General features: G+C 38.2%; 1 protein-coding gene across 1 annotated transcript in view; it reads right to left on the bottom strand.

Annotated features, from left to right (window-relative positions):
- The window catches only part of LOC127692773 (uncharacterized), a 124492-nt gene that overhangs the window by 70968 nt on the left and 30978 nt on the right, over nucleotides 1-22546 (bottom strand). Inside the window, exons 4-5 of the mRNA XM_052193370.1 lie at nucleotides 17584-17751; nucleotides 13341-13442 (exon numbers count right to left, since the gene is read on the bottom strand). Of these exons, the coding sequence (XP_052049330.1) occupies nucleotides 13341-13442; nucleotides 17584-17751 (270 nt within the window). The remainder of the gene's footprint in view (nucleotides 1-13340; nucleotides 13443-17583; nucleotides 17752-22546) is intronic.

Raw genomic sequence — 22546 nt, 5'->3', positions numbered from 1 at the left:
AACGAACCACTCCAAATTATATGCTATAGTTTTTGTTGTCAAAGGATTTCAGTTCTGCTGATAAAAAAAGGAGGAGCAGAACAGAAGAGGCAGTTTCATTTGCAGTATAGCAGGTGATGGATAAAATGAATTACCAAACGAAGATACATATTGTGATTGTGGAGAAAGGAATTCTCACTCTACTTTGTGGTGATTATAAAATGACTCAGAAAGAGGGCGATATTAATTGATACTAATGACTGTGATATTAATGACTCAGTTAATTCTGTTTCGTGATGAGTGTTAGCAAGGAGAGAGTGGTGGAGATTACTAGTTTTATATAAACCTAACACTTCTGATGTCTGGGCTAACAGTTGGGCTAGTGTTATATAAACCTAATTTCTCTGCTGTCTGGATCACAGTGGGTCACTCTTTCTCAGATTTCTTTGCAGTTGGGCATGCAATTTGAAAAAGGCCTAGCCACTGGAATGTGAACAGAATTGGGCTCCATTTATAAGGCACACAGGAAGGTCATCCTTTCCCTCTCCTTGTTCCCTCTGTCTGGAAAGTATGGTGACTTCAGAATCCTAGAAGATGATAGATTCATAAGGAAGAATGGAGCCCAGATCATGAAATGTTTATGTGGGGTAAAACTCTCTTTAAAAAACACCCACATTAGACTACTACCATATCTAATAACCTTTTGTTCTGTTTGTCTTGAGTCATGTTGATCTTTTTGTTGCCAAGTTAGCATAATTTCAAAACACCAGCATACCAAACTGGTTAGCATTCTAAACAAAGGCCTACAGACAAAGTGACTCAGGTGAGCTGACCTGTGGGTTAAGAGGCGTTGGCCTTGGTGCAAACAGAAAGGAGTCAGGCAAAGGAGAAAGGGGTCAAAGGTGAAGACACTCAATTTTTACCATATCCTTTGACATTGGAGAAATATTAAGCATTGCAAACATGGTGCGTGTTTTATACTTCAGGCTTTAGGAAGATAAATTTAGAGTAGAGATAGATTAAGTTAAACAGCCCAGTTTATTACCAGATATTATTACTAGAATTTATACAACCCTGTAACATAATTTAAGATGCTTTGCTGCACTCATTTGGACACCCACCTATCTATCTTTAAGGAACCACAAACATCCCACCACCAAGAAAAAAAATCTCATTTGTTTATCATGATATTCTCTATAGTCAGATAAGCTCTGACATATGGAAGGAACATTGAAAACGTTGGTTGAACATGTGTTTGCTTTTAGGTACATTGAAATAACCATGGAGTATATAATTTAAAATGTTCATTGGGATGAATGAAAAATGTGTTTGGGAAGGAGGGGAAACTCAATGTTCGCCTGCTGGCTCAGCATGAGTGATGCCTAGGGTTCAGTCCAGAAAAAGGAAGAGAGGATTTGAAGCATGGGTATTAAGATAGAACCAACGAATACATTCATAACTCAGAAGATGCAAGGAAAGAAATATAGAGCACTATAAGAAGATTAAAATTTTTTTTTTTTTTAAAAAAGATTACTATTAGTAAAGAAGAGAAAGGAGAGAAAGAGGACTGGGCAAAAAAGTACTTAAGTCAGAGCAGACAGACACTAGAAAATGAGAGTCAGTAGAGACTACAATGAAGACAGACAGGGCTTAGCTGGCATAGTACAGTGTGCAGACCTGAGCTTGGATGCCCGCCCACCATCTGTGTAAAGAGCTAGGCGTGGCAGTAGACAGCTGTAATCGCAGAGTTGGGAACAGAGACACAAGAAGGATCCCAGGTCAATCCATCCAAAATGGTGAACTCAAGGTTTGGTGAGAGACTTGTCTCAAAAAGTAAGGTGGAGAGCTTGTAAGGGAGGCGTGTGTTGTTGACCAACATTCATCTCTCTCTCTCTCTCTCTCTCTCTCTCTCTCTCTCTCTCTCTCTCACACACACACACACACACACACACACATAAACATGCTTGCACATGGACACCTATGGATACAGAGAGGGGAGAGAGGGAGACAGAGAGACAGAGGCAAAGAGACACATACAGAGAGACACAGAGACAGAGAAACATAGCACAGAGACATAGAAGAAAAAAATTCAAAATGAAGAGAATATTAATATCTCCATATCAAGGTCATACAAGCATCTATAATAATTTCATTATTAATCTTAATCTGTTCAAGACATTAAGAAAAATGAGGACTCCTTTCAAGAGAAGAAGAACAATAGTAGAAATGTGAGCATTTGTACTAATCAATGTTAAAGAATTCACTAGATAAGTCAATAAAGACTAGAAAAACTAAAGCCAAGGACACCGTAACAGTAAGTTTCCCAAGTAAAATTTGCTTCAAACATGAAGTTACTTCATGTTTTCATGCATATTTACATATAATGCGGATTCTGAAAACCTTCTACTTAAAAAAAAAAAAGGATGCACTTTTCCCTTTGAAATGTGCAGTGGAACAGTGGCATTTTCCATTCTGGCACTCCAGAAAGTCAGGCTTTCTTCATCAATTCCTCCCTTGCTCATCCCGCCTTAAATGTATAGTTTTCTTTCCGCATTTGCTTGCTATCAAAGTTGAAACATCTGTTTCTTTTGTTTATGCCAACAGATCTCACAGGCACTCCGGCTTTCACAGAAACTGTTCATGCAGATGCCAGCCGGGTGTGGGCAATTAGTTGTGTAAGTGCCAAGCAAGCTCACACTCTGTATACTTATGGATAATCATTTCCACCCCACCTACAGGTCTCTTCTCTTTATCTTTTTCATCTTTAGTGTGTAATTAAGCCTCTGTACTGCATCCAGAACAATGTTTTATAGTATGAATAAGATTCTCAGAAGGGCTGAAAATCTGTGTAATTTGAAAGTCCCTCAACCCCTCATTTAGTAGATTTGAGTAGACAATGGATTTCAGAGGGATTCTCAGCACTGAGAAGTACATTTAAGAAAAAAGATGAGAGAACTACACTCAGCAGCTATGCAGATCCCTGCCAGGGCAGCACTTTCTTATGTTGAATAAAATCCTGGGTTAACTATGTATTGTAGCATTTCTGCGACAGAAAAGACGCTTCAGCTTTCTTATTGCAGAATACCTCTGGGCCCAGTAAATTGAAAGTTCCCTGCAGAGTACACAGTATTATTTGTTTTGTATTAGAATGACAAAAATAGAGTTAACCATCACACCTGACTAGTTACAAAGATATCATAAATTAACTCTGTAATGGTGGATTTTCATGATTAAATTGACTTGAATCACCAAGGAGACATACTTTTAGGATGTAGGTGACAGTGTGCAGTACTATTCTGTCCACTGGCTTGGGTCTCATATTGAACAAAAATGAAAAGGGGGAGAGGAGATAGAGAGGAAATGAAGGAAGGATGAAAGGAGGGAAGGAGGGAAGGAGAGAGAGAGAGAGAGAGAGAGAGAGAGAGAGAGAGAGAGAGAGAGAGAGAGAGAGATCAAGCAGCTAACTCTCACCTCTTTTTGCTTCCTGGTCTGCCCAGATATGAGGATCCCTAGACCCATACTTTTGCCACCATGGGCTGTATCCTGCCTTCCCTGCCATCGTACATGGCATGTCTTCCTTGCTACCATAGCTTTTGTATCAGCTGACATTCTTTATAGGAACAGAAGGAATAGAATGAATATTGGATTTAAATCAATGTGTGTAGTACTATTCCACTCATGGTTTGGGTCTCAAATTGAAGAAAAAGGAGAACAGGGCAAGGAGTGAGAGTAGGAAGGAGAGAAGGAGGAAGGGAAAAGAAAAAGGAGGAGGGGAGGGGGAAGAGGAGGAGGAGGAGGAAGAGGAGGAGGAGGAAGAGGAGGAGGAGGAGGAAGAGGAGGAGGAGGAGGAGAGATATCAAGTAGCTAAGCATCAGCTCTCATCTCTCATGGCTTCTTGGTCTGTTCAGATAAGAAGAATACTAATCCTACTCATACACACACACACATATATATATATACATAATAATGAATATATATGTTGCTTTACTATATATTGATTTATTTATATATGCTAGAGAGAGCAAGCAAGCAAAAAGAGCAACCTTCCTTCTTGCCTGTTCTTTTTTTTCTTAGATTAGCTATTTTCTTTATTTACATTTCAAATGTTATCCCCTTTCCTGGTTCCCCCTCCAAAAACACCCTATCCTTTCCTCCTCCCCTTGCTCACCAATCCACCTATTCCCTCTTCCCTGTCCTGGCATTCCCCTATACTGGGGGCATTGAGTCTTCTCAGGACCAAGGGCCTTTCCTCCCTTTGATGTCCAACAAGGTCATCCTCTGCTCCATATACAGCTGGAGCCATGGGTTCCTCCATGTGTACTCTTTGGTTGGTGGTTTAGTCCCTGGGAGCTCTGGGGATACTGGTTAGTTCATAATGTTTCTCCTATAGGGCTGCAAGCTCCTTCAGCTCCTTGGGTCCTTTCTCTAGCTCCTCTATGGGGGACCCTCAGTCCAAGTGCTCAGTCCAATGGTTGGCTGAGAGAATCCACCTCTGTATTTGTCAGGTACTGGCAGAGCCTCTCAGGAGACAGCTATATCCGGCTCCTGTCAGCAAGGACTTGTTGGCATCCACAATAGAGTCTGGGTTTGGTGACTGTATATGGGATGGATCCCCAGGTGGGGCAGTCTATGGATGGTCTTTCCTTCAGTCTCTGCTCCACACTTTGTCTCTGTATATCCTCCCATGGGTATTTTGTTCCCCTTTCTAAGAAGGACCAAAGTATCCATACTTTGGTCTTCCTTGAACTTAGTTTGGTCTTGGGACCTTTTCTTTACATAGGCTGCAAATGGAAGGTGTGACCCAGATCACTGGTGGATCTTCCCACTTCCAAAGATGCATATTAAAAGTGGGTCTTCTTGCCTCAGATGAATAAATTCAGAATATAATCCCTCACAGGTGTATCCAGATGTTTGGGTTTTAACTAATTCCAGATGTAGTAAAGTTGACAACCAAGACTAGGTACCTCTGTTCCACCCCTTGTCAACTTTACACATAATCATATCTCCTTATATCCTGCTTAATTTCTAAATGAAAACAAGAAAAAGGTCAACATTATGCCCATCATGATGTAATTATATCATGCACAATTACAGATGTCATAATTATGCCTCACATGCTACCCTTTGTATAAAACATAAACACACTATTAACTTTAGAATAGGTGGCAATGCTCTTTTATGTATTGTAAACTAAAATATGATAACCACTGGTACTCTCTTAATTGATGTTATTTTACATGATATTCAATAATAGAAAATAGAAATATCTATACAAACACCCACTCAACAAAATATGACAGAAAACATCCATGTCAATTATAATCTTCATTGCAACAGGTCAAATGCCCAGCTGCTATTTTTTTTAATTTAATTTTTTTATTGGATATTTTCTTTATTTACATTTCAAATGTTGTCCCCTTTCCCAGTTTCCTCCAAACTCCTGGAAACAGTCTATCCCATCCCCCATCCCCCTGCTTCTATGAGGGTGTTCTTCCACCCACCACTCCCTTCTCCCCGCCCTTGATTCCTGTATACTGGAGCATCTATTGAGCCTTCACTGGAACAAGGACTTTTCTGCCCATTGAGTCCTGGCAAGACCATCCTCTGCTACATCCTCTGCTACTGGTATTTTAAACTACCCTCTCTCTTGAAGATCTTCAGAGATCTGTTATTCCTATCCTAGCTTGTTGGCTTATGGTTATCAGTAGCCCAAAGTGGCCAAGGAGAGTCATGGACTCACTGTCGCATTTCTCTGGCTCTGAAGTGGGTTCCTTGGTCAGAAGCTGTGCTGTGTGCAATACTAGAATAGTGCATAAGATCTTCTTTAAGTCCATATATGATGGTTTTGGCAGAAGAATTACATGCAGGAGAGACAATCTCATAACCAGAATAAGCAACTACTCCAATAAGGACAAAGTGTCATTTCCATTGAGGAAGTGGTCCAATGTAGTCAACCTACCAGCAGACCACTGACTGGTTGGTTACCTGGAGAATTGGTGCCGTATCTGTCACTCAGCAGGAACTCTAACCATGTCAACCTTGGTGGTGGCAGTACTTTTTGTAGAGCTCATGTATAACTTCAATCGTTGCTACCATGCCACATTTTTTATGGGGCTGTTGGGCTGGGCAATGACAGGGGTAGTTTGGGAAAGAGTCCTCAGAACAGATCATCCCATCTACCTGATTACTGAACACTTCATCTGCTGAAGTTCTTTGAATGAGAAATTACATGGGACACAAGATATCTTTACATCCTTTGCTCATTTGGAGAGACTGTATCTCTTCACTTACTTCTTCTCCAAAAGTTTTTCTCACCAGTTTCCCAATCACACTCTTTCCATGCCCTTGACTATTTAGTCAATCCATTGGCTATAGATCATGAATCAATGAACAGCAGGCTGCCTTTCCTTCCAAACAAAATATATGATCATGTGAGCTGAGTACTGTGAAGATTTCCATTTCTGGTGTCTTTCAGGGTTTTTCCAGAAATGGTTGAATTTTGCAGCTGTCCATTTCTGGGTAGAGCCTGCTTTATGTGCAGAACCTAGCTCTCCCCTTTGTCTGCTCAGTCAATTGATCATAGGGCACACCCAATGAAGTTATATGTGCATGCTTAGCAGCAGATGGCATTGTAACAAGGGTAGGAACCATAGGCATTTGGGCAACTTGTCATGTAACATGCTTATTCCTTCAGGACATGCCTGGGACAGATCACAACTCTGTTTGGTGATGGATAGATTCTGTGCCCTTGTGACTTGGTGGGTCAGATAACTCTCAGCTCATGATGAGCAGCTCAGGTTGCTTGTTAACTTGGTGTCTCATTATCAAATGATCATTTTCCATTAAGGCCCAAGAGCTGTCTCTCAAAGGGAAAATAGTTGTTTGAAGATGATGGTGGAACCATTCTCCAAAATCCCAAAAATCTGTTCTATGATTCATCTATAGGGCTTGCCAAAGGTTCCAAACAGCATCCCTATCTGCCACTTCCACTTCAAGTACCACTGAGTTTGCTGGATTGCCTGGCAACAGCCTTCTGTTGTTTCCGGCCCCACTCAAAGCTAGCAGCTTTCCAAGTAACTTGGCATCTGGACCAGAGTCACACACTCAAGTGAAGAAAAATAGGCTGTCTCGAGAATCTAAATATGCCCACAAAGTGTTGTGTTTCTTGGTGGTGGGAGGGGTCATGTGCAATAAATGCATCCTTCACCTTAGAAGGAATATCTCTGCATGTCCACACCACTGACTTTCTAAAAATTCACTGAGGTAAGAGGATTCTTGAATTTTGGATTTATTTTCTATTCTCTGATACACATGTGTTACCAACAAGCCACCAAAGTGTTAGCTATGGCTCACTTGGCCCAGTCAGCACAAGATCGTCAAGGTAGTGCACACAGGTGATGTTTTCTGGAAGAACAGATGGTCAAGTTCCCTTTGAACTAAGTATGACATGGGGCAGGGGAGTTAATATATCCTTGAGGTAAAATGGTAAAGGTATACTGCTGGCCCTGCCAACTGAAAGTAAATTGCTTCAAGTAGTCCATATGGACAGGTTCCAAGAAAGGTTATTTTCTAGATAAATAGCTGCATGCCACGTACCAGGAGATGTGTTAATCTGCTCATGTAAGTAAGGATACCACATCTGACACAGCAGCTGCAATTGGAGCCACTAACTGAGTTTTCAATAGCTGTCTGGCATACTCCATGATCCATCTGTTTTCTGCTCTGGCTGGACCAGAGAATTAAAGTGAGATGTGGTGGGAACCACCACTCCTGCCTCTTTCAAGTCCTTGATAGTGGCACTATTTTTTTGCACTTCTGCCAGGGTTGTGACACTGGTTTTCATTCACTATTTTCTTTGGCAGAGGCAACTCCAAAGGCTTCTATTTAGCCTTTCCAACCTTAATAGCCCTCATTCCAAAGGTCAAGGAACCAATGTAAGAGTTCTACCAACTTCTAAGTATATCTATCCCAATTATAGATTCTGGAACTGGGGAAATAACTGTAGTAAAAGTTTGGAGACCCACTGGACCTACTGTTAGTTGGACTTCAGTTAAAAAGTCCATTAATTCCCTGACCTCCATTATTTTTTATTATTATTAGATATTTTCTTTATTTACACTTCAAATGTTATTCCCTTTCCTGGTTTCCCCTTCTAAAACACCCTATCCCATCATCCCTCCTCCCCCCTGCTCACCAACTCACCCACCCCTGTTTTCCTGTCCTGGCATTCCCCTATACTGGGGCATTGGGCCTTCTCAGGACCAAGGGCCTCTCCTTTCATTGATGTCCAACAAGGCCATCCTCTGCTACATATGCAGCTGGAGCCATGGGTCCCTCCATGTGTACTCTTTGGTTGGTAGTTTAGTCCCGGGAGCTCTGGGGGGTACTGGTTGCTTCACGTTGTTGTTCCTCCTATGAGGCTGCAAGGGCTACAATATTTCTTGGAGTCTCACAGAATCAACTTCAATTCAGAACCTGTATCCAATAGATCCTGAAAAATCTTATTGTTTCCTTTCTCTCTGTGCACATATTTACCTTTGTAAGAGGCTGTAGGTCCCTCTGGGAAGCACTAGAAAAAGGCTAACAGTAAAACACTCAGCAATTTTGTCAAGGTTCGCCCTCAAGGGGACCTGGCCTTCCCTGTTGTATTTAAAGGGTTCTGGGTCTTCTAATTGGTTCAAGTCTGGAAATTGAGTCACGGGCCTCTTTTTGTCACAATCCATTGTAGCCTTTCTTCCATTATTTGAGAACTTTTCTGCTTATACAGACCAAACAAAATACAGTAGGCTGAAGAGAAAATCTCTTGTGCACTGTGTGGTGTCATCAATAAAAAGCAGATGGCCTATTAGCAAAAGGCAGGGAGTAAGAGGTGAAAGTTCTTGTAGAGAGAGAGAGGAACTCTGGGATTTTGTCAAAGAGGGATAATTTGCCATCCAGGCTTGGAGGGACTCGGAGGTATGAAAGTTAGGAGAGGTACCGGGTGAGGATGGAGTGGGGGAGCAGGAAGGGGTGGGGGTGGGAGGGAGTGGAGGCTGCTAGACCTAGCTGAAGGGGCAGAGCCAACTGCCAGAGACACATTCTGGTCTGGGGGGCTTGCAGATGCACAGAAGAGCAGAAGAAACATTTTCCTCGAGCTGTAGTAGGACTGAAAGCCCCAAAGTTCTGAACTCATAATGTATACATTTAAAAACAGTAAAAGAGAAACAAATATTTAGTCTGAAAATAATAAAATGAAGGCTGCAAAGAGAGAATTTAATAATATTAGAAAGAATTCTCCAGAGGAAAGAGTTTAGAGGAAATCGAGAAAAAGACATTAAGTTTAGAAAGTGTTAAGAGAAATAAATACATGTAAAAGATAAAGTCTCTGAAGAAGAGAAAGAAAAATAGAAATGTTTTAAAAGATGTGTAGATGCTAAATAAAATCATAAAAAAAGCAGAACACAGTCATACGGAACTACGGAGTTTATATATAACATACGATCTACGGAGTTTATATATAAAAAATAAAGTTTCTGAAGAAAGGAGAGAGAAAAAGAAATAAAATCTCCAAAGAGAAAAAGAAAAATAAAATAAAATCTTTGTGCAGAGAGTTAGAGAGATTAAAAAATATTTTTTGATTGTGAGCATAAAACTAAATATATGTTCAGTAATGATTATATATATATATGTGTATATATATATATATATATATATATATATATATATATATATATGAATCTTCTACTCTCTGTTCTATGGCCTCTATGCTAATAGTCCATCTTTCAGTCCTCTCCTTATCTAAGTATGTTTTATTCTGATATATTTAAATCAGAGTAAAGTATCTTCAGAGGAATCCAAACTGGAATCTACAATGACAGTTGAAGGTAGCTCAATATTTAAAAAAAATCCAAAAAAGGCTTGTGAAATCAGCATGACAACCCATAGAAATGTAATATACTGAGTTAAGAGTACAAATTATGTTTGAAAGCACATTAGAACAGTGTCATATAATAGCTTATATGTTTCATTTTGTAGGCTTTTAAAATTTAAAATATGCATATGTGTGGATATATCATATAACTGATACATAGTCAGGATTCCAATATGCTTTTGCCTTGAGTTCTGTAAAGGCTGATTCTGAGATTTCAGATTTATTAGAGATGATGACTATCTTGGAGATATCTTTACAGACTGAAGCTGACAATGCTTATATATATATATATTAGAATACAACACTATTTTAGACATTATTATGACATAAAACATGTTCCTGGGCTATCTCCTATTGCAGAGAGCTCTAACAGGACTTTAAAGGAAATGCTTATAAAACAGAAGGGAAATATGGGATCTCCCAAAGAACATTTAAATAATGCTCTATCGGCTTTACATTTTTAAAATGTCAATGAGAAGATAGCACAGCTATTGAATAGCACTAGATCTTAGAAAGGACTACTAAATTAGATCAGCACGAATATGTGATAACTCATGTTATGTTTGGGAAGAGGTTTTGTCTCTGTTTCAACACTGAAAGAGCAGTTATGAATCCCATCATAATTAATAAAAATTAGATTTGACAAAGGAAGACCTTCTGAAGATCCAGGCTGCATTGACGAAGGAAGAAATCAAGAACAAAACAGGAAGCATGATTGCTGATTCCCCTACAGGGGGACATCTCAGAGACATTAAAGTGTCTCTGCATAGGCAAAACGTCTTGTTGGCTACAGAGTTCTCAAGACTTATCATGTCGTCCTTTCAAATGGCATGGATAGAAATTTACATTACAGTTTGAATATATTTTCAAATGGACTTAAAATGTTTGTTTTTTTAAAGGTTTTTTTTCTGTCTTTTTATTTATCAACGTTTTGTAAATGATGAGAAGGGGGAGAAAATTAAGCCACAGGTGTAAATATTGCTGTTGAAATGGAAGAGACAAAAGGAGACTAAAGGAGAACAGGTCAATTGGAAGTGTCAATAAATAGAAATAGACAATAGTCAAGAAGACAGTATATGCTTGATTCCTGAGATGGTTTCAAGATGTGGGAGGAGAATAGGAAACCAGAGAGGAATTCTGAAATCTAGATGATAGTATTAGATTGATTTACAGTTCTGCAATTGTGCATTTGGTCTAGATTTTTAATTGCAAAACAGAGCAACAAAGTCCTTTGTTTCTTGAGAGAAGACAAAAATTCGAATTCATTTTATATGTCACAGAGAGGGAAAATATGTTGGTAAAGTAAGTTGAGTAAAGAATATGAAGAAAAGGTTTTTTTTATAATAAACTGTTTTTACTATGCATTTATATGTTTATCATATATCATATATCATCATATATCATATGTCTGTTACATGTTACATGTTATATGTTATATACAATGTTAATCCAGCAGTGTGGCCAGGAACAGGTGATGTGATGCTTAATGTGTTAATGATTTCTAACAGTTGAAGTTAATTAGGCAAATTAGTTAAGAAATATTCAAAGGTAATTATGTGATAATAGAATTTTTATTTGAATCATGGGTCAGTGTGTAGCCTACGTCAGCCTTGAACTTGAAGTTTTCCTGTCTTACTTTCTGGAATGCTGGGATTACAGGAATATACCATGATTCCTGGAATATGGCACATGTTTTTTTTTTTTTTCAAAACAGAAAATGATCACATGCCAAACCTCTCAGTTTTGAATGAACTCTGTGATGTTATTTGTGTGATTGTTACTGACATCTTACTGGGTGTTGAGTATCGCTGTGGTCAGTATGTCTTGCACTGGAACTTACATTTCACAAGATCATCTCTTTCTGTCTTCTATTCTGTGGAAACTTGTACAAGGGGAAGGGAATCACTCCATCTTCTGGTCCACGGCAGACTTAGCTTTCTGACAATTCAATCCAACCACCTCATTTGACCTAACTGAGCCAGTCCAGTGGAGTCCCCCTGAGGCTATTTGGGGTTGCAAGCTTGTCTTCTTTCTCTGACTCTGTAGTTTGGAGTAGGAAAACCAGAGCTGCTGAGATTATTTAGGTCTAAGTGGAAGCTTAGGACAGCAATGAAAGGAATGAAACAAGTCCTGGTTCTGATGAAATGACTACACCACTGAAGCAAACCCAACATCTGCACAAGCTCAGAACTTTCAGCTTTGTGAGTCAGCCCATCTGCTCCGTTGTTTAAACCACTTTGAGTCAGGTGTTTGATTGTGTCCTAATGGGCTATATTGTAGTGAAGAAACTCTGGTTCCATAGCTTGAAATTCTAAGACTCAAATCCTGTTATTTATAGACATAAAAACTCAGTTGGCAAGTTTTTCACTGACTTTGATCCTAATATAGCTATTTTTTTTAAAATGGGAACAAAAATACCAAATATATAAATGTTAAATACTTTGCATAGAACAGTTCTCCATAATGATTCTCTGAAATACAACATAGTTTTGATATATAAATTCAAATTAGTCAATTTCTAATCTGAAATTATAAGCACTTTAAATTATTTTTCCTAAATGACTGAACAGTAATGAAATACATATCCAAATTCTTGGTACCCTCAGGCTCAAATGATGCATCTACTATATAACTTCTACATACAAGGTTCAAGAAACATTGAAGAAGAAGGGCGGAAAGATTATTAGAACCAGTTATCCGGAAAGTTGCTGATAGAGTTGTCTTCTAGATATGACCAGCAAGCAATGACAATATGGCTGCCTCAATAAGATATGAATAATTCCAAAACCAGTATATGTCACAGCATATATGGAAGAAATATCACAAGATAAAGAGATATAGGCAATTAATGACTGTTGAGAAACCGAATTAGTCTTCCCCAGAAATGACCTCCTTAATTTGTTGTCCAATACCAAGTGGCCAGTTGTAAAAACATCTGTGTAAAAGCAACACAAAATGGAATCAGCACATTATGTTTCTATATTTGATAACATTTGTTATATTTGCAATAACATTTAAAGGAAATGAGACCGTGAATGAGAGAGAGAGAGAGAGAGAGAGAGAGAGAGAGAGAGAGAGAGAGAGAGAGAGCACATTGGGGTAGGGTATAGAGGAATTGAAAGGAGGAACAGGGTAATGTAATGTTTTAATTAGGAACAACATTTTAAAAGAATACCCAAGGAGGCATAATGGAAATAATCCAGGGCAAATAGAACTGCCAGGGCAACTCTGTTTATCTAAGGAGTGCATTCATACAAATATCCCAGACTTTAAAACAATATGTGGTCATAGTCTGAGAACTTCTCAGTATTGTTTGGTAAATAGTCTCAGAAATTGCTTCTGTCGCACAATGCACTTTACAAGATGGTGAGAGCATAAGTTATTTGGTATATTTTGATAGGATTGAGAGGGCTGTTCTGGTATGAATTAAACTTCTTGTGAGAGCACTTACTGGTATCCACTTCAGTTACTACGATTGGTTTGGAGAACTGAATCCGAAATCCCCAGGGATAATCTCCAGTTCCTTTGAATAGTCTCACAGTGCGCTCACGAACTGCAAGGGAAGAAAAGAATGAATTGCTCTGAGTTGACATTCCATACTACATACTTTTACAGTACTGTACAAGTCGCTTGCTTACTTTCTGATTCTTTGTCAGGCCTAATAGACACATTCCAAACAATACTAAGTAATAGAATATATTAATTACGCAAAATTCTGGGTTTCTCCATAATATTTTCATACAGCGTAATTTAAGTTAATCTTCACAACACATGATGATTGTTAATATATTTTTAGAGAAGAGAATATTGGCGTGCAGAGGGTAGAGAGGTTAAATATTTGTGTTGAGTATAAAGCTTACTAGAGTTAAACAGTTCTATACTTTAGATTCACACTGAACTACTCTATCAGGGCTACCCAAAAAGCAAACCTAAGGTGCTTAGATTGGTAAATAAGAGAATTTATTACAACACTATTCATGAAAAACATTTAAACATAGTTTATAAAATGATGTTTTATGAGAAGCCCGGAGGAGTAAAAGACCTGGCTCACTAAGAAAAATACAAGAACAATTGGTTTTGAAGAGGTTGGAACTAGTACGCTTGGGTGCACTGTCCATGGAGAATCCTAAGAACATCACAGTAAGAGTTCATGAATTTTTACAGCCATCTAGCTAACTTTAATTGCTGTGGGCCACTTACCAATCCACTTTTCCTCCTGTATTTTTTCCCTGCTACTTTTACATCTTCTTTTCTATATCATTCTCTCATGTGTGTGTGTGTGTGTGTGTGTGTGTATGTTTTCCTCACAGGTTCTGCTTGTTAATCAGTTTGATTTATTCATGACATAAACCCATTCATTAACCCTCTTGACTTTTCTCTATCTCAAGGCACTTTGCCCAAAATGAAGAAAATTCTTCAAGACTGAATTCCAGATTGCTCCTCACAGATCATGATCCCCTCTGTTCAGAATTGTTTGGGGTTATTACTCCTCAGAAATGAAGAAAAGGTATGATTCCAGGTTATGAACATCATTAACATTTGGCTTTGAAGACTAGTAAAGAGTAAATAATAATAAAGCATAATTGGAAACATTCCTAAGTTTCAGGAGTAGGTTCTTAATACTAGATCGACTCTGAGGTTTTGTGAAAAGCTAGGCAATTATAAGGTCAGAAAACCAGATGTTAAAAAGAATAGGGTAACCTAACATCTTACAGCAGAAATTTAATAGGTTGCCCTTTCATAAAAAGGAAGAAAGCATTAGAATTTCTGGGTAATACATTTTGTTCCTTCTTCTTAACCTGATGCATCTTTTACTTATGTAGATGTTATTTTTTACTTCTTAGATTGTAATTAAATGTCTGGGTTGAAGTGCAAGTGTTTCCTTTTTGTAGGTTGCCTTAGTGTAAAGTCTACATTTAAAGACATTTTCAGAACACCTATGTGTAGACAAAATATGAGCTGAATTAAAAGTATCTAGGAAGTCAAAGAAAATCTCGAGACAGACTTTGAAGCGATGGATAATGAGGCTCCCAAAGGTGGTGAGGGATGTGGAATTCCTTTGTCATCATCGCTGACAGAAGATGTTAGATGACAATGCCCATAACATTTGTAAAATTATTATTATTATTATTAAATTTATGTTACTTTTCAGAGCTTATAAGATGATTCACTTAATTTTTCTCTTAATTTTTTATTCAGATATTCTGGGATAAATCATTACATTTCATATTAAGTTTCTTGTGAGACATAACAAATTTAGCAGCAGGCAGTGTTCTTCCCAAGTGCGCTCAGTCACGACCTCCTGTTTGGTTAGACAAGGAAGACAAGCATCTGGTATAAACAAGGAGACATTTCTCCTTGTTCCCAGGTCCACTGCAGTCAAAAGCAGAAGTCATTAATTCACAGATATCTGCTGTGCTCTGTTTTACTGCCAGGGACATTCTTGTGTATAAGGATTGTACCAGAAAAGACAGAGAGGAGTCGTATCCTCTTGAAGCTTAAGAGCTAGACACCTACTGCCCAAACTGGCATTAGTTCGGAGGGATGGAATGATACGGTGTCTTCATGTGGATTCTTGAAGAGATGCTTGCTTTTGTAAAATGTCTGAAGAAAATATGTTGTTCTTCTCTTGTTCCCAGGAAAGGCATGATAATATTGCTGAGAAGGTATTCTGTGTATCTCAGCTCTAAACCTCTGTTTTCTTTAATGCTCTGTGCCTCTGGGAAAGTTTGTTTCTCATTAAAAGAATTCTCTCTTGGTACATGTGATTGGACAATGTCTTATTGAATCTCCTAATTTAAGAGGCAGAACTGGGGAATTCAAGGACTTACGAATTAATATTTCAACATGCTGAGATAGGCTGGTAGCTAATCAGAAAAAAAAGCAGAAATCCATTTCTGTTTGCTATAACAATAATTTTCTAACATCTCTACTTCTCTTCAAGGTTTCTTGTTCCCTCTAGGTTACACCCTTGATACTATCTTCTGCCTTTGACAGATTGATTTACCCACAAATACTTTCTTAATGAGAGATTTTTATATGTTGATTCAAATCAAATCATATTTGTCTTTTTATTATTCCATGAGACTGTTAAATAGCTATTGCTTTCAAGGTCGTGTTTCTGTGGTTTTGGTTTCTCGGTCAAGCAATCTGAATGTCAACAACATGTATGGAAGAATAAACATTCTAATAAAGTCTTGGAATGGTGAGCTCAACTGTAGAACTCTCCTGTGGCAGGACACGACCAAGATGTTTGTAACCGTGTTCCTTTCCCATTCTGAAGACGATTTTCTCACGTTTTAAGATTTATAGTCCCCCTTTCCCATGGCTCTGTCTACTGAATAATCTATAAGTGCCACACAGCTGCTGACAAGTCACAAATGAATGTCATTGTTGTTTCACAGACTGCGGGTGCATCGCCAAGTAATTTATCCCTGTAGACAGCACTGCCTTTGCATCATATTGTTGGTTGTAAAAATCCAAATGAAGGGCAAGTGTTTTCATAAATATAACAGAGCTCTTACACCGAAATGCCCTACATTCTACATCAAGTGCCCTACCTCAAGGCAGCTGGCAGCAGGACACCTTTGCCTCTTTTCCATCTCAGAACATTTTAGGAAATTAAGGACTGGGTTTTGTTTTACAACTATTAAATATATTTTTCAGAAAATGCATGGGGACACATGTAAATTAGCATCATAGCATCCCTGAAGTATTATTAGGTAATTAAAATAGTTTTGTAAAAATTATTCCATTGGCCTGCTGCCTACTTTCCTGATGTCTATATTCTCTTCGTGATCTCCCAGTGCTGCTAACTCCAGAACCTCACTCCAGACCTCCATAAGAGGTGCACTGTACTGAGTTGTTTCCCTGGCCCCAAACCTGCTTCCACTTCCTGTGTGAAGGATTTCAGGAATGTACTACTATGCCCAGTTTATTTATACTCCACATCTGGAGTTGCTATTCTGAAGGAATAGTTTTTATTCTATTTTATTATTTTTTAATGGATATTTTCTTTATTTCCATTTCAAATGCTATTTCCTTTTCCGGTTCCCCTCCCCCCCAGACCCACCTATCCCAACCCCCTCCCCCTGCTTCTATGAGGGTGTTCCATGAGTATATATTTATACAATTTCCTTTCTTCCTCTCCTCCATCCAACTTTCCACCACTTCTCTGACTCTCTTTCAAAATCATGGCCTTATATTCTTTAACATATATACACGAACAAATTTAAAAACTGCAATCTACTGGATTCATTCATTTAACTCTCTCTCTCTCTCTCTCTCTCTCTCTCTCACTCTCTCTCTCTGTGTGTGTGTGTGTGTGTGTGTGTGTATGTGTGTGTGTGTTTGTTTGTGTTTGTATTTGTGTGTGTTTAGGTCTAACTATTTGGACTTGATATTATCTATCAGGTGGTTTGTCCCTGTAGAAGACTATTCTTTCTCTCTTAGCAGGTTTTAGTTGCTTATAGTTCTTCATCTAGGGGTGGAAGCCCTGTGAGACTTCCCTCATCCCACATTGATATATTAATCCCTAGTATCATATATTAAGGAATAGGTCTTAAAATAATAAGTTGTTTTAGTAATTTCAGATTCTTTAACGCATGTCAACTACCTATATTCTTAAGTGTCTAGGTGTCTAGTTAAGAGTTTGCTAAGACATTTGTGCCTTGCCATAATTCTAAAACCCTTACCAGCTACTGGTCTTGGCTTTTTACTAAGACACCTGGGACTGTCTTCAGGACTTCCATCATCGCCTCGGAAAACCCATGCTGTTGAATGGAAATTCTCTGTGTAGAATCCTTTTTCTTCAATATCAACTCGAAAGCCCAAATCCACAGAATGAGCATCATCTGAGGTGACTGAGGAACAGAAAAGGTGAGAAATGAAGTTATCCACTGACAGGAAAGAGGAGCCAGTGCTCCGGTGGTCACGGTGAGAAAGCATCCAGATATGCAGAGGCAAGGTTCCTAGGAATGAAACAACATGTTTTTCTATATATTTCTACAATTTTATCAGAAATATTTTCCCTGTAAATCTTCAAGTTTATCAGAAAATGTTTATAATTCAACTTTTAATCAATTTAGGAATACTTTTCTGCCTACCATTATTGTATCTGTATAAAATGTTCCATGATAATCTTCAATTCTAACATGTTTTTCTATATTTTTCTACAATTTTATCAGAAATATTTTCTATGTAAATCTTCAATTCTATCATAAAATGTGTCTATCCCGTATTTTATCTCATTTAGCAATGTTTTACATGTCTACCACTTAACTCCTTAATTTTCTATAAAAATTGTCAATTTTAACTTGTTTATCTGAAATATAAATCTTTAATTTTATCATAAAGTGTGTTTACTTCCCTTTACTTCCCTTTTCAATAAATAAAAAATTAAAAAATCATTAAAATATCATAATAAAAAATGAGCATCATCTGTGAACACAAAAAGTATCTAAGTTTGCTGTGCATTTTTCTTAGAAATAATTTATATGTTCTTAGAATATAATCAAAACAAATATTCCCCGGGCCTATAGAGAAGGCTCAGCAGTTAGGAGCACTTGCTGCTTTTCCAAAGAGCCAAGTTCAGTTCCCAGCACCTACACTAGTGGCTCAAAACTGCTTGTAACTTCAGGTCCTGGGGATCTGTCACCTTCTGATTTCAGCCACTGCACTATCTTGCATACAACCATAGCAACAAATACCACGCACACGCACACACGCATGCACGCACGCACGCACACACACACAAATGTACCCACACAAATAAAAGGAAAACAAATCTTCAAAAAAGAAAAGCACGCTTAGAACATATTGCTTGAGGGTCTGGGCCATGGCAGTCTGTGCACTGTACACAATGCTGCAAATACTCCAGTTAAAGATAAATGTTTGCTTTTGAAAACCAATATATTATTATTTAGAGGTCAAGCTGACATCAGGTTAGACTAGGAATTAGCTTTCAACCGGCGGTGGTGGTGCATGCCTGTAATCCCAGCACTTGGGAGGCAGAGGCAGGCGGAATTTTAAGTTCGAGGCCAGTCTGGTCTACAAAGTGAGTTCCAGGACAGCCAGAGCTACAGAGAAACCCTGACTCAAAAAAACAAAAACAAAATCAAAAAGACAAAAAAACAAAGCAAAAGGAATTAGCTTTCAGAATCCATTTTGAAACATCAAGTTTCAAAAGGAAAAGGATTATCAGATACACAATCGTGTTGCTCTCTTTGTGGTTAAAGAAGGCCCTGAAAGTGTATTTCTAGGATGCTCACTATGGGCGTATATAAAGAGAAGTGCGTAGGAAGAGATGTGTGAAGTTTCATCCATTTGTCCTTCCCTGTGCAGAGGAGTGTACTGGTATGGAAGGCTGTGTCTCTAAAAGAAATGAGCTTATCTTTCCACATTACCTTCCATTTCTTTGTGCCCTGGTTAGAAAGTTCAAACCGGAGGAAAACCCAACTCCATCTCCTTCAGTCTTTCATGTAGGCACAGTTGAGGAAAAAAGATCATGCTTCAGAACTTAAAGTTGTTTTCAAGAAAACTATATAATTTATTTGCATTTGAAAAATAGTATTAGGAATGCGGGGCTTACAGAAGGCAAACAACAGCAACGCTCTGCAGAACAACAAAGTGAAGCAGGGGCTGACCTCCCAGTGTCCTGATGTCTGTCTCATTTCCTGGGATTGTAGGTATGTGCTTCAGCAATGCTTCCTAAAGCGCAACAGAGCATCGTACTTCCCTCTCTGTTTCTCCTTATACACTGTAATGGTTCCTAAGACTTTCTCAGGAAGTTCTGGGAGAAATCTCTTATTTCCATCCTTACCTGATCTAGCAAGGCAGAGTTCTACTGTAGGTCAGTTATAGAAAGCACCTCACACCCTCCACACAGCCCCACCAAGGCTCTCTCGGGTGTCCCTGGAGAATCATTCCTATTGGTTCTTGTTCATTTCCACTTGCAGTTTCTTAGTACCAGATTACAGAGAATAGCTATTAGTCATTGTCCTGACACATACACAAATGAACAATAGGTTTCCAATGTCCACATTTGCTTAAATTATGTGAGACTACAATAGACATTTGATGGCCTGGGTGGTTTCAGGCACATTTTCTCACTCACTGAATTGATTTGAAATAAATGCTCTTCTCCTAGAAGGCGGGGGCGATTAATTTTATGTGCATCGGGGATACAATGTAAGACATTGTGGTGCAGTTCCAGCATTCAGAGGAAGAGGGCGGGGCAGCTGACTGTAAAGAGAGGCGTATCTAAAGGAAGTGTGTCTACACAAATTATTCAGAGAATCTGGTGGGGAATAGGAGGAGATTAACAGGGAGGAGTGAAGCATTCCTATTGTGAAAATTATAAAATGACAAACTTAACAGCTTTTGAATGTCAGCCTAACACCCAAAGTATGAGAATACCATATATGCTTGGTTTGAGAAGTCTCTCTCTCTCTCTCTCTCTTATATATATTTACATATATATAAGAATTTTGCTTTCATATAGATCCTATCCCCAGATACCATATAATGCTTATACAAATACTCTAATGTCCCCAAATCTGAAATCTGCAGTCTGCAATATTCTGCCAATACTTCCATATGCCATGCTAATTGAGTAGATATACTACGTTATGTTTAGATGGAAAAAGGGATGGCATATGACAGTAATAGACAGTTATAAATTTGGAATAGAAATGATATGAGCTTTATGGGACATGGTGCTTATTAGGTTAAAATTATAAAAAAGTTTAGGGCAGAGTAATATAAATAGTATAAATCAGAATATGATACCTGCTTCCACAGAGCATATTTCAAAATCACTTTAAAATTAAAAAAAAAAAATCATGTTTTAGGTAAGTCCGTGTGTGACATTTTATTGGGATGGGAAAAGTAAACCAAAATTACACAATAATTTATTAACATGACTTTCTGAGCTTTGAAGCTAAATAAAAGCTTTTGTTGTTTTTTTTAAAGCTATAATAGGACTTTCTAAAGTTTTAGTTTTGTTTATTACATTCTGTACCTTAATAATTAAACATTAAGTTATTTTAAAAATGTTTGTTGATGTAGCTCACACAGAATTTTGGAACAACTGGTTTATCTTACAATACGTTCCCTTTGATATTAAATGCCTGTGTTGGCTATGCAGTCATCTGCTGTCATGTGAGGGTCTGAGGGGTGGGGTCTTTCTCTGGATCATTGTCTTTATCAATATGTATGAGGCTGTTCCAACAGCTCACTTATTTACAAACAGATGTGACTCTGTGGATGAGTGGCTCTATACTCATTCGGTTAGCGGAACAGAGCTAATGAGCGTACTTTTACATAAGCGGAGACATAAAATTTGTGTTAAAACCCAATGAAGCAGCAAGCCACACACCTGCTGGAAATTTATAGCTGCTAAAGGTCTCAACATCTGCTCCACGTTGAACCTTGATCTAAACAGGCGAGCCCAAATAACTCGTTGTCAGATAAAGTTTGTTACCAAATTAGGTTTGCTAGATTAAACACTTAATAGATGAGCATTTCAAACCTGAGCTCTGAAATGCTTTCATATTCTTGAAATTGCATTTTGAGTAAAAATATACAGGAATGCTTTTTTACTTTTTACTTTTATTTTTGGCCTCATTAAAATAATAATAGTAATAGTAATAATAAATATAAGTTTTGAAAAGAGCCATAACATGCAATAATTAGCTCTGAGTACCTTAGGTATCCTTATTCTTCTTTCCTTCTATTGTATCATTTGAAGAAAATGGAGAGGAGGTGTGCAGAGAAGCAAAGCCCAAGAAGACCAGGATTTTATTTGAGTTCAACAGATTCAATAATTGCTGTTTTGTGTCGGATCATGAATCCCAGTTAGACCGTCTGAAGTTGAAACTAAGACTAATTATATATAGCTGGAAGACTTGGATCATGTCATTTATCCTCTGCAGGAGGCTCTGGTTCACAAAATGAGGTTGAAGTACAATCACGCAACTCATAATTCTACTGGGAGTCATGTCAACAAGAAAATGCACCGTGAGCGGCTTAGACTAGAACCATCCGGCGTCAAGTAGGGTCGCCACTAGCTTTAGGTCTTACTATTTAAAACTTCTAGATAGATATGATTTCAGTTTATTTTAGATAGACATTTATTTTATGTGTAGGGGTCTTTTTCATGTATGTATGCTTGTACATCATGGGCATGTCTGGTACCCACAGAGGTCAGAAAGGGTAGTGGAGTTTCAGATGGTTGTGAAACATCTTGTGGGTCCTGGGAACTAAACCTGGATCCCTTGTGATAGCTCATATCCTCTCTGCTGCCCTCTAGTCTGCTTAGCTGTTGTTAGGAATTTAGAATTAGTTCCCTTGCTTTCCTTCCTCATTCATCCCTTCCTCTTTCCCTCTCTCCCTCCTCTCTCTCTCCTCCCTCTCCTTTCTCTCTTTCCTCTTTCTTTCTTCCTTCTTTCCTTCCTTCCTTCTTTTCTTTCTTCTTCCTTCTTTCTTTCTCTATGGCATCTAATACTTGCAAAGTACAATTCCATAATACCTTTGTTAGCCAAATAACTGAATAATGTATGGGAGATGCTAAGAGCTATACCCACATGATTAACCCCAAATTCCTGCTACATCTGTTTGCGATCCAGGGGCCATTTATGATTGTAAAAATCAAAGCCC

Source organism: Apodemus sylvaticus, chromosome 9 (genome assembly GCF_947179515.1).
Source record: "Apodemus sylvaticus chromosome 9, mApoSyl1.1, whole genome shotgun sequence".
NCBI classification, from domain to species: Eukaryota; Metazoa; Chordata; class Mammalia; order Rodentia; family Muridae; genus Apodemus; species Apodemus sylvaticus.
The sequence above is the reverse complement of the archived record's forward strand: the minus strand, read 5'-3'. Positions and strand labels throughout refer to the sequence as shown.